Genomic DNA, 15,443 nt, shown 5'->3' on the forward strand with positions numbered 1-15,443 from the left:
ACTTCTGCAGAAGTTAATTATTATGAAACATTTTTTTTTAAAAAATTATAAAGCACTGTTCCAAGAGTTTACCACTCAATCCCATTTAAATCTGGGATTATCCCAAATTACATCTGCTTACTGAAAAAAAAGGTTGAAATTAAATTATTATTTTAATTGCATACTTCTGACACAACAGCAAAAGGGTATAGCCACCTAATTTAGAAAATGCTTCATTTAATCCTCCTATGTCCTCCGTTTATTATGAGTTTCTCGTTTCAACATGGTATATTTCAGTTGGTGTATTACACAATGAAACAAAACTAACTGGGTAAAAAAGAATGCTGTTGCAAAATCATTTAGAAATTATTTAACTTGAAAGCATAATCTATGCAGAATCCTGATTTAACAGAAAAAAATCTAGGGCAGGAAGTTCATTTGCTTCTCCTAACAATTTCAGCGCCTTAAAACTCATCAGGTTTAATCAAGTGTATAGAAGTGCATGAGTCATACAAAAAGAATTGCCTACTTTGAAAAAAATACGTATAGATTTACTTCAGGTATTTCAGCCCAGGAGAATTATTTCAGTTACTTCGCCACTTTCTGTAAGCGTGTGGGACAGCCACAACATACAAAGTGCAATCAAGAAGAAGTCTATAATCAGCTAACTGAACAGTTAATCATCATCCTTGCCCAACAGATGCTCATTGCTTTCAGAATGTTTACCCGGTTTTTTTTTCTACCACTATTAGGTGTATTGCTTGAAAATAACAGTTCCAAAGCTCTGATGAGCAATTAATCTCTCCCATTTTTAGAGTAAAATGGCCCTAATGAATTTGATCAAAAACCTTGAAAAAGGCATTTGTGAGTCTTATTTGTAATTACTATTGCCTATATTTACCACACAATCATACTGCTCCTTAAATGTTTCTGCTTCTCACATATGGTATATAAGAAGACTAAATTGTTTCCATATTCAACAGAATAGAGAAGCATTCAAGATTTGGATAGGAAAGATGAGCAAGAACCTTGAAAAAATACAGGGATACACACACACACACATATGCTGGTCTTGTTGTATTCGGGTCTTTTCCCGTGTAAGATTGAGATTGTCTTGGCAACGTTTCAGTGAGGTCTCACTCGCCATCTTCAGGCTGAAACATTGCCAAGACAATCTCAATCTTACAGGGGAAAAGACCCGAATACAACAAGACCAGCATATCTACACCCGTGAAAATCTACGAATATATATAAAATCCAAATTGCCTGTGTGTGTGTGTTGTAAAGTGAATCACCACAATTGTTAAATGAATCATGTGGTCTTTAAACAAATCAGGCCACGCCCTTTGACTTGGATTGTCAGAAGCCGGCTGGGAAAGTTACACATGGTGATCACATGACCCCAGGACAGTGCAACTATCATAAATACATGCCAGTTGCCAAGCACCTGACAACTGATCACGTGACCATTGGGATGCACAATGGTCGTGCGAAAACTGGTCATAAGTCACTTTTTTCAGTGCTCATTGTAATTTTGGTCACTAAACAAATGATTGTTAAGTCAAGGACTGTATAAAGTAACAGCTTTTAAATGAGGCTTCTTCGTGCTATAAGAATTTTCACATATAATTCTCACAAGTAACGTCGATAGGGCCTCCTTATGTTAAGGAAAGACTTAATATAAGGAAAAATGCATTGAAAATCTTGTGAACACAGATAAAATGGGTCACTGCACAGAATCCACACTGTTTGATTATCAGCAAAGGTTTTGACCTTTAATATTATATAGATTATTGGTGCTGAGGATGAGGGGTTCTTTGGGAAGGATGAGGGGTCACATTGCCCTGGGAAAAGTATAATTCCTTCAAATTATAATTGCCTATTGATTTGGGTAATCGACTAGAGATGACATTGAAAATCTCAGAGGTGAGATATTTTTGGGTTAAATATGATTGCCCAGTTTTGTTTGGGATGAGTTTTATTCACTAGAAACCACTTTCGAATTAGGAGACAGGTAGACATTTTGTGGCATAAAAATGAAGGAAATGCATTTTGCCAAATGTGCAGTCACTACTTTTCCTATTTCAGCAGTTAAGTATGAAATAATCATTTGTGGTTTATTGGTTAAGAAGAATTGTTATCTAGAGTTTCAGACAGTTTACCTACTTTGCTCTAATTTATATCCCAAATGGTGCTATCAAATAGCAGCAACTGTGAATCTTATGTGAAATTTCATATTCCTCAAAGGATTTGCATACATTTGAACAACAAGAAAAATCCTTACGTACGCAAACCTAGTGATTCATATGTTTCAGTGCTGAAATTTTAAGGAAATACAGGCAGTCCTTGCTTACCAACCACAACTGGGACCAGCAACCTGGTTAAGCAAAATGGTTGTTAAGTGAAACCATAACAATGTTTATGATCTTACTTTAGCTTTCCTTTGCTTTACAAACCTGATAAACCGTAAATGTGAAGTTTGGTCACAAAATTCCTTTTTCATCACTGTCATAATAAAATGGTCACTAAAAGAGGCAGTTATTGAATGAGGACTACCTCCCTTTGTGTTTGAGGAACTGAGGTTTTTTTTTAATATTGGAATTATCTTGAAATAACCTATCACAAATATAATTGTTTATTGTAATGAAAAGTATGCATTTGTAATTTTTAAAGCTATACATTCAAATTGTCTAGGCCAGGAGAGGGAGGAGCCTTTTAGAGGTTGAAAAAAAGAATGCTTTGAGAAATGCACTAAAGCCACAATATTCATAAAACAATCTTATTCCATTCTGATGCCCTCCAACTATTACAATCCTGAGTTTCACTTCAGGTTGTCTGGAGTACCACAGATTGAGGAAGATTTTATTAGCAAAGAACTATTCCATTTAGGCCATTTAACTTCAGGGAATAATGTTCTAAAACCTCAGTATATAGCTGCAAAGTATTAGAAAAGTAGTTCATCTGAAGATAATTTCAAGGTTTCTTGTCACATGAAATAGATTTTAAATATTCAGCTCCACAGTGTAATTTAACAGTGTATGAAGATATATCAAATTGAACCATTCCTCCCCAATTTCCACAGCAACAAAATCTTCCTTAATATTATATACATCTTGCATAAAACACTAATTTTGAAAATATTAAGCATGTAACAAATACAATGTCATGCTGAAGCTAATATATCATGAATTGGATCAAAACTGAAGTTCTAATAAGGCTCATTTTTAAATGAAATAGCTTTTTGACATGAAACCATGTGATCTCAAGCAAACAAAGGTACATTCTAAAATAATGGAATTAATTTTTGCCATCTTTGTTTATTTATTTTTATTGATTTAATCAATTCCTCTAGCTGTTCCTCTCAGACAAGGGACTCTGAGCAGCAACCAGTAATAAAACAATTAAAAACCATTTACAATATAGTAACTACCGGTACTTAGGAAAAAATAATAATTTAATTTTAATCTTGGTAGTCGTCCTCACTCTATGGAATATCACTCCTGCTGAGGTATGGTCAGCCCCCACTCTGTTGCTTTTTCGGAACGCCATAAAAGTATGGTTTTGTCAGCAGGCCTGAGAGATCAAATGGAGATCAAATCGATCAAGTGTTCAATTTGATTGTGCTGTTCCTGCCATAGAGGGTGGGGTGCAGTGGTGGGATTCAAATTTTTAAACTACCGGTTCTGTGGCTGTGGCTTGGTGGGCATAGCAGGGAAAGGATACTGTAAAATCTCCAGTACCACCCCACTCCAGGGGCAGGTTACTGCAATATCCCCATTTCCTCCTGATCAGCTGGGACTCGGGAGGCAGAGAATAGATAGGGGCTGAGCCAGTCAGAGATGGTATTTACCCGTTCTCCGAACTACTCAAAATTTAAGCTACCGGTTCTCCAGAACAGTTCAGAACCTGCTGAATACCACGTCTGGTGGGGTGGAGTGTTTAAAGGTTTTTAAATTATGGATTTTTAAATGTTGTAAACTGCCTGAAGTCATCTAGGTGTGATGCGGCTGGCCATATACATTTGTTTAATGTATAAATAATATATAAATTTTAATTACTGTATTTTTTGGGAGTATAAGACACACCTTTCACCACAAGAAAAGAGGGTGAAAATCTGGGTGTGTTTTATACAGTAAATACAGAATTTCTGGCCTCCTGAAACCCTGCCCCCTTCACAAAAATGGACATGCAGAGGGTTTGGGAGGCCTGCAAAGTGCTCCTGGGGGATGGGGAGGGCAAAAATGAGCAAAAAACGGGCTGTTTTTTTTCACAAAAAATGGGGCATGCAGAGGGTTTGGGAGATCTGCAGAGTGCAAAAACTTTTTTAAAAAAATTACCTCTTCAAAATTTTGGTGCATCTTATACTCCGGTGCATCTTATACTCTGGAAAATATAGTAGCCACATAGCTCATAGTTCAAGGCAGTTTTTTACATCAGATTGTGCAAGGAGGAAAGGAAAGCTCAGCCAACCTGGAGAATATACTTCTTATCAAAAGGGACAGTTTGTAAAAATTAAGATGGACTGCAAGATGACAAATAAATAAACAATACAATTCTGCAAAAATATTTGCAGAGCCTCAAATTTCCTGCAAGAAGAGATAGTGTGCTGCAGGTTCTATCAGCTAAGGATCTAGCTTTGGATGGGTTCCAAGAGCCATGGTGCACTGACCCTAATGGAACATTCTTTCCCCTGAAATTAGATTCTCTCTATCCCTTTGGATATTCCAGAAGTCTCTCAAGATCTGGTTATGTCACCAAGGCTGAGGTTCCCTGGATACCAGGAGATATGCCTAGATGGCTCTATTGCTGAATTGGCTATTCTTATTCTCTTTTTGGCTAGGGTTTGTATATTTCGTCTTTGTGATATTTATCTTCTAATATCAATTCTTATATTTCATACTGATTATTTTATAGATGTGGATTGTGGTATGCTGCCCAGAGATGGCAGCTATACAAATCTGACAGAAAAACAAACTAAGTAGGGTAATAAGCAAACATACCAGTAGTTGCTCTAGAAATATGACAAATAACTAAATCAAATATTTTTTCAAGGATTAAGGATTCTTTTTGTTCAACAGGAATCTTGGAGTAGACTGAAAAGATCAGTTTTAAATGTGTTTTAGTTATAAATACCATTTCCTAAGAGAACATTGTGCACAAATAGCTTGTCTTATAATGGGAAGCAAAGCAGTTGACCCAATTCAGAGATGAAAACCTGCACCAATTAACTGCTGATTAATTGGAGGTATCCTATTAACTGTAGCATAGGCATATAAGCATAAGCAGGACACTATGAGCCTTAGTCAAAAAAGCCAGCTGGATGATTTTGCGCCACTCTCTCTCTCTCAGCCCAACTCACTTCACTGTGTGGTTGTTGTGGAGAAAATAGGAGGAAGGTATACTGGATATGCTCATCACCTTATTTTTAAAAATATTAAAGGTGGTAATAAAAAGAAATAAATAAGCAAAAACAAAATCCTATCCTCTTTTATAGCATCGCAACTTCTAACAAAACTATTTTTTCTATGCTCTTCCAGTATGGCTCTGCACATTAAAAAACAATTCTCTAAGATTATATTTCTGTATCTTCTGGAAAGAGTTTTCCGTAAGAAAGTCACCATCCAGAGAACAGTGTTCTGTTTAATTTTCGATCAACTTATTGTGATATCGTCAACATAAATACCATTGAATTCACTTGTGGTTTAAAAGAAATGATCCCGGATTGATGGAAAATAAAGATTTACAATATTGTATTGAAATCCTGAAAGCCTCTTCAGAGATAAGTGAAGATCCATGAATAGACAATATTTCTGACTCTGCCATGAACAGAAGTCTCCATGTGACACTAAGCTACTTTCTGACTTCTGAGTGTCCACAGCATTTAATGTTCTAGTAATAAAGTCTAGGTAAAAGGTAAAGGTTCCCTTCGCACATATGTGCTAGTAGTTCCCGACTCTAGGGGGTGATGCTCATCTCCGTTTCAAAGCTGAAGAGCCAGCACTATCCAAAGATGTCTCCATGGTCATGTGGCCAGCATGACTAGATGCTAAAGGTGCATGGAATACTGTTACCTTCCCACCAAAGGTGATCCCTAGTTTTCTACTTGCATTTTTACATGCTTTCAAACTGCTAGGTTGGCAGAAGCTGGGACAAGTAGTAGGAGCTCACTCCGTTATGCGGCGCTAGGGATTTGAACCACCGAACTGCCGACCTTTCTGATTGACAAGCTCAGCTTCTTAGCCACTGAGCCACCACGTCCCTAATAAAGTCTAGAAAAGCCTAATTGTATGAATTTATTGTGGCTGATTCATCTTCATAGTGATAGACTTGGGCTGTATCTACCTAAGTTTCTATTTTTTCCTTTGAACACATCTGAAAAACTGAAACATTTTTGAAGTTCTACAAGAAATTGCATCTTCTCAGGTTTTGAACCTAGGGATGTTATGGCTTCTTTGGAACACTGGGCATGCAGTCCTGCAAGTGGAATTACTTATGATTCAATAATCTATCATTAATGGTTTGAACCAGGAAGAAAAGCAACAGAAATCAAATTTAGGATAACCTAAAATTCATAAGATGTACTCTTGTAGAATTCACCATATAGAGTGGCTAGAAAAGTGATTTTTTAAAATGAAACATGTGCTTTGGCACTGGAGTCAATGGACTTCAATGTGCTATTTGGGTTGTTATCTGGGAATGGCTTACTGTTATTTCTCGTTTTAGGAAAGTCACTTATACATGCATTGAAATGAAAAGCCATTATTATATATGAAAGCATCTGCTCTGTATACAAAATAGTATATATTTAATTTGTGGTATCCACTTCCAATTTGTACAAGCCATTGATTCACTGTTTATGCATCATTAGGTTGGTATCAAATGACCAGGTCCAAATTATTATTATTTATTTATTAATGTAGAGGATCACATAGCTGTATAACGCATGCATCAAGTGGGAACTCTGGATTGATTGGTTCAATGATGTGCTTCTTGGTTATCCAAGGAGGAGGCAATCCATCAGGAGCCTTCTCCAAAACCAATATCACTTCTTTATGTTTTGTTTGTGTCCACACTAGTATAGGACTTCACTCTGCCTGAGTTTCTACCCTTACAATGCTACAATTGATTCCCTCAATGAAAGAATGGATGGAAAAAAGTGATGCAGTGGCCAGAGATAGCAAAATTAACGTTTTAATTAAAGAGAAGATATATCTAGTTTTATTTCTATTGAAAATTGCTTCTGGATTTTATGAAACAGGGAAAAAATGAAACTTTGATTTGAGGTTTTGATGATTAGATTAGTTGGAAAAATGGTTAATATATATACTCAATGTGTAAGCAAAAAGAATGTTGGTCTTATCTGAATGTGTCTTTTCTGGGGGGGAGAGGGAGTGGTCACGTGTGGGTATTCTCAAAGCCTGATTGGTCCAAAGACTGAGAGCAAACTTCTTAAATACTCCTTCCTTCCATTCCTTCCATTTCCTCGAAGGCGAACAATCCAACTGGAAACAAAAGCACACACAACAAACCCCCTGGGAAAACTTCCAGCCCTCCCCTTGCCCCCACCATGATTAGGGCGGATCGTGACCACTCCCTCTCCCCCCCAGAAAAGACACGTTCAGGTAAGACCAACGTTCTTTTTCCAGTGGGGGAGAGGGAGTGGTCACGTGTGGGACATACCCAAGCTCGGTCCCAGGGAGGGAAAAAAAGAAACCAGAACTATGGCCCAAGGGGAGAATCCGCTACAACCCTCTGCAGGACCCTCCGACCAAACGACGCCTCCGCCGAGGAAAACAAGTCCAGCCTGTAATGCCGGATGAAGGGGGTCGGAGACGCCCAAGTCGCTGTCTGACAAATGTCCTCAAAAGGAACCCTAGTGGCCCATGCTGCCATGGTCGCGACACTCCTAGTGGAATGGGCTGTTATCCCCGAGGGAACGGGATGACTCGCCACCCCATAGGCCTCCATGATGGCCTGTCGCAGCCAATGGCCAATGGTAGCCAACGACATCCTGGCCCCCAATGTCCCGGGCTGAAAAGAGATGAATAGCGCCTCCGACTTGCGAATCCCTGCGGTCTGTCGGAGGTAAATGCACAGGGCGCAACTCACGTCCAAACGGTGCCAGAGCCTCTCCCTGTCACAAGATGGTCCCGGACAAAAGTCAGGCAGGATGACCTCCTGCGCCCTGTGAAAAGGAGTGTTAACCTTTGGGAGAAAAGTGGGGTCAAGACAAAGAACCACCCTATCTTGGTGAAAATGGCACAGGTCATCCTTGGAAGAAAGGGCGCCTAGCTCTGAAATATGCCAGGCTGAAGTAATAGCCACCAGAAAAACCACCTTAAGGGACAAGATGAACGGACCGGAGAGGCTCGAATGGAGAACCCGTCAGTGCCCGGAGCACTAGGGGCAAATCCCATGTAGGGAACCTATGAATAGGGGTAGGCCTGAGATTTGCAGCCCCTTTTTGAAAACGCTTGATCAGCGGAACCTGAGAGAGGGAGGAAGACCCCCCCACCCCCCAAGAACGAAGACAGAGCTGCCACCTGTCTGTGCAGGGTGTTCACCGCCAAACCCCCTTCCAGACCTTTCTGCAGAAAGTCCAGGACATTTGGGACAGTAGCCCCTTCAGGTGAAATTCCAAGCAGAGTGCACCACTTGACGAAAGCCGACCAGGTGGAATTGTAAATCCTGGTCATAGACGGATGCCTAGAAGCCTCAATGGTGCGTATGATGCTGGAGGATAGACTGCCCCCCCTCAGGAGTCGCCGTTCAAGAGCCAGGCAGTCAGATGGAGCCACTGGGGCTCCGGGTGAACCAGAACCCCCTGGCGCAAGACCACCTCCTCCCGCGGAATCCTCCACGGAGGGGCTACCGACTGCTGAACAAGATCCGCAAAACAAGGCCTCCTCAGCCAAAAAGGGGCCACTACTATGACTAGCACCCTCTCCACTACCACTTTCCTGAGGGTCCCCGGGATGAGGGGAATGGGAGGGAAGGCGTAGAGAAGGCCCACGGGCCACCTGCTCCTGAGAGCGTCTGTGCCCTCCACCATCCGTTAATGAAATCGTATGAAGAACCGGGGCAGTTGTGCGTTTGCCGGAGAGGTTAGGACCCTTGAACGGGGCGGCCGCCAGATTCCACTTGGCCTTGTTATACATCTGCCAGTTACGAAGCCATAACAGACGGCGGGAAGTGACAGAAGTGGCCAAGGCGCTGGACGCAAATTTCACTGTGTCTAAAGTTGCATCAGCGGAAAATTGGGAAGCCGCAATAATTTTTGTCCGGTCTTGATGTAACCGCTCGTTCTGGATTGGAATGCGATCCTGGAGCTGGTAGAGCCACATGACCGTAGCACAGTTGAAATACGAGGCCGCGGCTGCAGACTTTATGGCCCATGCAGTGGCATTAAAATTCTTCCGCAAAGTAAGCTCTGCCCGCTTATCCTCGGGTTTCAACTTATCCGCCGCATCCCCGGACACCACTGGAGAAGATGAGACCAGAGTAGCCACTGGGGTGTCAATGGAGGGTAACTGGATGGCCTGAGCAATGGTCTGCTCTACATTGTAGAAGTGGCGGTCGTTACTCCCAGGGTTAGAAAAGTTAGAGGGACGAGACCACTGGTTGGTCAGGACCTCCATGAACAAGGGAGGGGCTGGAACCTCCTCCTTATTCGTGGCCGTGTTCGAAAACATGGCCATGTCTGGGTCCCTAGGTGGGGATCCCCTGTCCCCACCTTGGTGGTCTTTCTCGCCTTGTTCAGGAGAACTTTGAACATGGCCGGAGGAAAAAGACCCGAAGAAGAAAGAGGTTTGAGTAGGGTCGCATCCTCGTCTTCCGAGAACCCCATATCCTGGAGATTCTCTTCCCCCATGGCAGAAGCCTCGCTAACCATGGAAGGAGACGATGCCCTATACTGGTGATGGCCCGATCCCTCCTGAGACCTAGCTGAGTGTAAGCTCCTGTCTTGTTGGGCAATGCCCCTTGAGATGGCTGCAGAAATAAGTCTCTTAATGCCCTAAGGGAGGTGTTCTAAATCCTCCATGTCCCTATAAGAATCACCAGAATCCTGAAGTGCCAACATGTGTGAGGTATAATGTCCCCTGGATGTCCCTTCCAAAGGGTCCACCTGACTCCCCCTAGCCAAACCTGGAGAGACTGAAGGGGAGGGGGAGGGAGACCCCCTTCGCCTGGGGAAGCTGCGAGACCTGGCAGGAGAGACTGAAGGGGAGCAAGGGCTGAATCCCCGAGGCGAGGATTGCTCAGAAGGTGGCCTGATGGGAGATCTTGACCTGTTGGCAGAATCAGGCCTTGTAGACCTGGCCTGCCTCTCGGCCCTGGCAAGTCTTCTCCAGGGCCTTATGCCTCCTGGCCTCCTCCCTGGTGGAGGCCCTAGAGGGACGCTGTGCCATCATTGGCCTTACTGGGGGATCCCTGGGTCAAAACCCCTGCCCCCGGTCCTCTTCCCCCCTCACCGGGCCCTCTGTCTGGCCCTGGGGGATCTCCGAGCCTTCCTCCATAGCCCCACTCACGTGTCCTGACGCGTGGAGGCAGAAGAAAACAGGCCACTGTAGGCCCTTCCGGAACCTGGGCCTCGATACCGGCACTGGGAGCAGGCAGGTTAGGCCGAAAGCCTTGGCCTGGGTCTCTCAAATGGCCCCGCAGGCCGACCAAGGCTGCGCACATGTGGCGCTAAAACAAAATGGCCACCGGGGCTGCGCGAGGCCAAAAGGAGGCAAAATTCGCGCACTCCAGCTCTCCTGGCCTCTTGCGGTAAAGGAAAAAAAACGGCCTGGTGACGCTGGGGGCTCACGGCAGGCCTGTGCACACTCCCCCCTTTGCGCTGCTCGCACCAACGGCAATTTAAAAGCACAGCGTGTAGCCGCCACCCGAATCAAGCGGCGGCTTATCCGGTGGCTTTTAAGCACCTTGCGGTGCTGACACTGCCTTTCCTGGCGTCCAGGAGCGACTGCCGAGCCTGCAGCTGCCTAGGAGCTGGCACCCCCGCAATCCTGGGGATCGGGCTAAGGCTCCGCGCCCACAGGGGGAAGGATTGATACTCCACAGGGCCCTCCCCACCCGCCCCTAGGCGAAACCAAAGCATGCCATAATACAGCTTAGTGTGATATGACTAACTAGTTCTTATACATTTAGTACAGAGCATATTGTCATAGAGTATCTTATTCCCTATACTTGACAAAATTGCCTCCATTCATTATATCAGGCATTCCAGAAAGATAAATACATGATAAAGCTGCTACAGGTAATTAAATAGAAATAAAAGTTGTTATTAAAAGAAAACATGCTATTGCTGATGAGATCTACATCTCCTAGAAGCTCTTTCCAGGAAAATTCCTGGAAGTTCCTTTGTATATCCTCTTTTCTACATTCTGTATCCTTATTTTTGTTTGTCTGTTTGTTTCCATCATTACTTGCTAGTACCTGTCCCTAATTTGCAGAGTTATCCAGTGGCAAAGAAAACATATCTATAAGGCACAGTGTAGAAAAGATCAAATTAAGATATTCTAATGTTCCAAGGTCTCAAAACATGTTTTCAAAACAATTAATGCAGCAAAATGAATTAAATAACAAAAATACAATGTACTTACATCAGTGTCAGGTCCCTTGTCAGCTCCAGGACAAGAAAATGTAACGAATTCATGGCACCTCTTGTGAACCACAAAACAGCAAACTAAAAAGAGAAGAAATATTATTTTTTTAAACCATGTTAACAAGTCTAGTCAGTTTATATGCATGGAAATTAGTGTGATGCAATGATATGTCAACGAATACAATTTCGTTGTATTTAAGTACTATGACAAGAAAGATTATACTTATATGTCCTGTGAAATCCTTTGACAAGCATTCAAATCATGGACCAATCTTCACCATCTACTTTTCTATTCATGTAACTGTCTACTATTTCTTTATCCCATATGGGGATAATGTAACAAATGCTCATGGATTCTATATTTCTTACTTAGCTTCTTCAGAAGGTCTAACAGAAAGGATTATGGAACTTGCTTTACATGATCATGATATGATTAAGTGGAGTTCAAATGTGTCCTCATGCTCTTAGAACAGAGTTGGCAGGATGGAATTCGCCTCATGTGTAGCTTTCACCCAAAACTCATCTAATGTGGGTGGAAGTGTTGAGGAGGAGAAGCAGACATCCATCTAGGCCACATTGGAATTCACCTTTATTTTTTGCCTTTGGAATTTTAACTAGGCTACTGGCTGCTCATCTTTTTTTTTTATAACAAAAGTTTTATTGGTTTTTTTCAAATATTTTGGGGAAAGGGGTACATAAGTGTGGGAAATTTTTTTTGACAGCTACATCATACGGAAGGTGGTACTTCCCCGGAATCTTGCATCTCTTTCATATTTTATATATATCAAAATATCATTGTTACATTCATATTAGCAGTTATTTTACTCAACTCTTTGACATCTTCAACCATACTTTATATCACTTCTACATTTCATTATATTAGCAATTGCAATATGTTTTTAATTCATTTCTGTGACCTAAGTTTCATTGCTGTCTCCTCTCCCCTGTCTGTTGGCTGAGCCAAGGCTCCTCCCCCCTTCATGTCTTGTGTGCCGTCTCTTGTTTCACCTAGGAGGTCCTTATGTTTTCCCATGAAGGCTTCTGCCTCCACCACTGTGTTAATTCTCACTCTACTCCACTCCCAAAACTACTGGCTGCTCATCATTGAAGAACTAATCTAATAGCATACAGGTAAAACTCCGACATACAACCACAATTGGGCTTAACATTTCTCTTTCTAAGCAAGACACTTATTGAGTGAATTTTACCCCATGTTATGACTTTTCTTGCCACCATTAAGGAACTCACTCCAACTGATAAGTTGGCAACCTGTATGTTTAGTGAATCTGGCTTCCACATTGACTTTGCTTGTCAGGAAGTCACAAGAGCTGATCAGATGACCCCCGGGACACTGCAACCGACCTAGCTACCTGCGGGATCGCATCCTCCCACACACATCCCTGCGGCCAATTCGCTCTCACAGGGAGGGGCTTCTCCTGGTGCCGTCCACTAGGCAATGCCAACGGGCGACACCAAGGAGTAGGGCCTTCTCTGTGATGGGCCCAACCCTCTGGAATGACCTCCCCCCCGACATTAGAACCACCACCGACTTCCGCTCCTTCCGACAGAAATTGAAGACACACCTGTTCCGACTGGCTGGCCTGGCATAATTATAACGTCTACCTCCTGGCAAACATATTTCTTACTGGTTTTTTAGGGGGATTGTTCTTTTAAATTTAATTGTATAGGATACTTGTTGGGGTTTTAAATTTTTAAATTTTAAATTATTTACTTAGCAGTACAGTTCTATAAATCTTTTTATCCTCCTCTTACTTATTTATCTATCTACTTAATAATTTTAATTGTCTAAATTTTATAGTTATTCATGATGTATTTCTGATATGGACTGTACACCGCCCCGAGTCCCTTTCGGGAGAGGGGGCGGTCTATAAGCGCTAAGAAATAAATAAATAAAATAAATAATAAATATGAGTCAGTTGCCAAGCATCTGAATTTTGATCACATGGCCATAGGGATGTTGCAATGGCCCTAAGTGTGAAAAACAGTCATAAGTCATTTTTTTCAGTGCCACTGTAACTTTGAACCATCACTAAACAAATTGATGTAAGTTGTAACTTTAAATGGTCACTAAACAAAATGAGATAAATTATATCTATATTCAAGGTTGGTACACAATTAAACATTACTATTGGAATTAGTAGTATCAAAAAATTAGGTATTATAAGGAGTACCATTCTATTTGTAACTGGATGCTAACTCAACATAAAATCTCTTGGGTGACTACTTTACACATCCCTCTCCTAGTTGCCATTTATATATTTTTCACTTAAAAGCAATCTTGCATAAAATGAATATGTACAATTTTATTTCAATATATGTAAGCATGGGCGGAGGCGTTTTGTTTTGCTTGAAAAAGTGAGATAATGTTTACTGCAGGACAATGTTGTTGATTGTAAGTGGAAAGCTAAGACGACAGAATAGATCAACACGTCATGAAGAACATACTATCTGAATTGTTTTCTTTATTAATTTTGCTCATCCTCTGGTAAATTATTTCCACTTTATTTATCCCACAAGAATGCTTGCATAATGTGTTTTACTCTCTCGACAATAAAGTCATCCCAGAAATAAACAATTGTAAATGAAAACAATAGCATTGTTCTTTCCAGGTCACATTCTAGCCTTAAACTCTGAGATTCCAGAATAACAAGAATCTTGTTTCTGTTCCTACTCATTGTGGAATGAAGTATTAATCAGTGAGGAGAAAAATGAGTTCCCACCCACTCCAAGTCTAATGATTTTCTTGATTAATGCACCCAACTCTATATTTCCACTTTTGGTGACCCAAGTGATGCTGTGGCCACCCTTTCGCAATGCCTGGAGGCTGTGGGGGACAATAAGCTTTGACTGAATCCTGGTAAGACCAAATAGCTTTTGGTACACAAGAACTTTGCCATTTTTAACTCTGGATGAGATGGCACTGCCCCAGAAAGACCCAGATAGATAACCTGGGGGTTCTCCTGGATTTGCAACTCCTGTTCAAGGAACAGGTGGCAGTTGTGGCTAGGAGAGTCTTTGCACAACTTCGTGTTGTGCACCACTTGCGGCCTTTCCTGGACCCACCAGGACTTCCTGTGCTCAATCATTCATTCCCTAGTCATCTCACAGCTGGACCACGGTAATGTGCTCTACATGGGGCTCTCCTTGAATAACATTCGGAAACTACAGCTGGTGCAGAGTGTGGCAGCATTGGTAGTTTTGGGGCCCCAAGAATGGCCCCTGTAACACCACTGATCCATGAGCTGCATTGTTTACCAGTCTGCTTCCAGATGCAATTAAAGATGTTGGTGATCATCTTTGAAGCCTTTCATGGCATGGATCCTTACTTGAGGGACCATCTCTGGTTACGGGGGGTTGGCCTGTACCACTTGTGGTGGCAAAAGAAGCATGCTGTGGATCCCATCAGTCTAATTATTCCAGTTGGCAGGATCCAGGAGGAGGTGGGTGCTTGGGTGGGTGGATGGATAGATAGACAGACAGATACTGTAGATGGATGGATGGATGTATAGATAGAGATAGATAGATACTATAGATAGATAGATAGATAGATAGATAGATAGATAGATAGATAGATAGATAGATAGATAGATAGATAGGTAGATAGATAATAGATAAGATAGATATTGTAGATAGATAGATAGATAGATAGATAGATAGATAGATAGATAGATAGATGATAGATAGATAGATAGATAGATAGATAGATAGATAGATAGATAGATAGATAGATAGATAGATGATAGATAGTTTGGAAAAGAATTTCAGCAACTATGCTCTCAGGTTTTTCATAATTTCTTTGTTGGCAACGTATTTTTATATTTCTTTTTAAGAGGTA

At 41.7% G+C, this 15,443-nt stretch overlaps 1 protein-coding gene across 1 annotated transcript in view; it reads right to left on the reverse strand.

Annotated features, from left to right (window-relative positions):
* PRKCA (protein kinase C alpha) overlaps positions 1 to 15,443 on the reverse strand; it is a 209,195-nt gene that overhangs the window by 88,424 nt on the left and 105,328 nt on the right. The window contains exon 3 of the mRNA XM_081934404.1: positions 11,586 to 11,668. Coding sequence (XP_081790530.1) covers positions 11,586 to 11,668 — 83 coding nt within the window. The remainder of the gene's footprint in view (positions 1 to 11,585; positions 11,669 to 15,443) is intronic.

This window comes from Natrix helvetica (assembly GCF_964273705.1).
Source record: "Natrix helvetica genome assembly, chromosome: 1".
In the NCBI taxonomy this organism is placed as follows: domain Eukaryota; kingdom Metazoa; phylum Chordata; class Lepidosauria; order Squamata; family Natricidae; genus Natrix; species Natrix helvetica.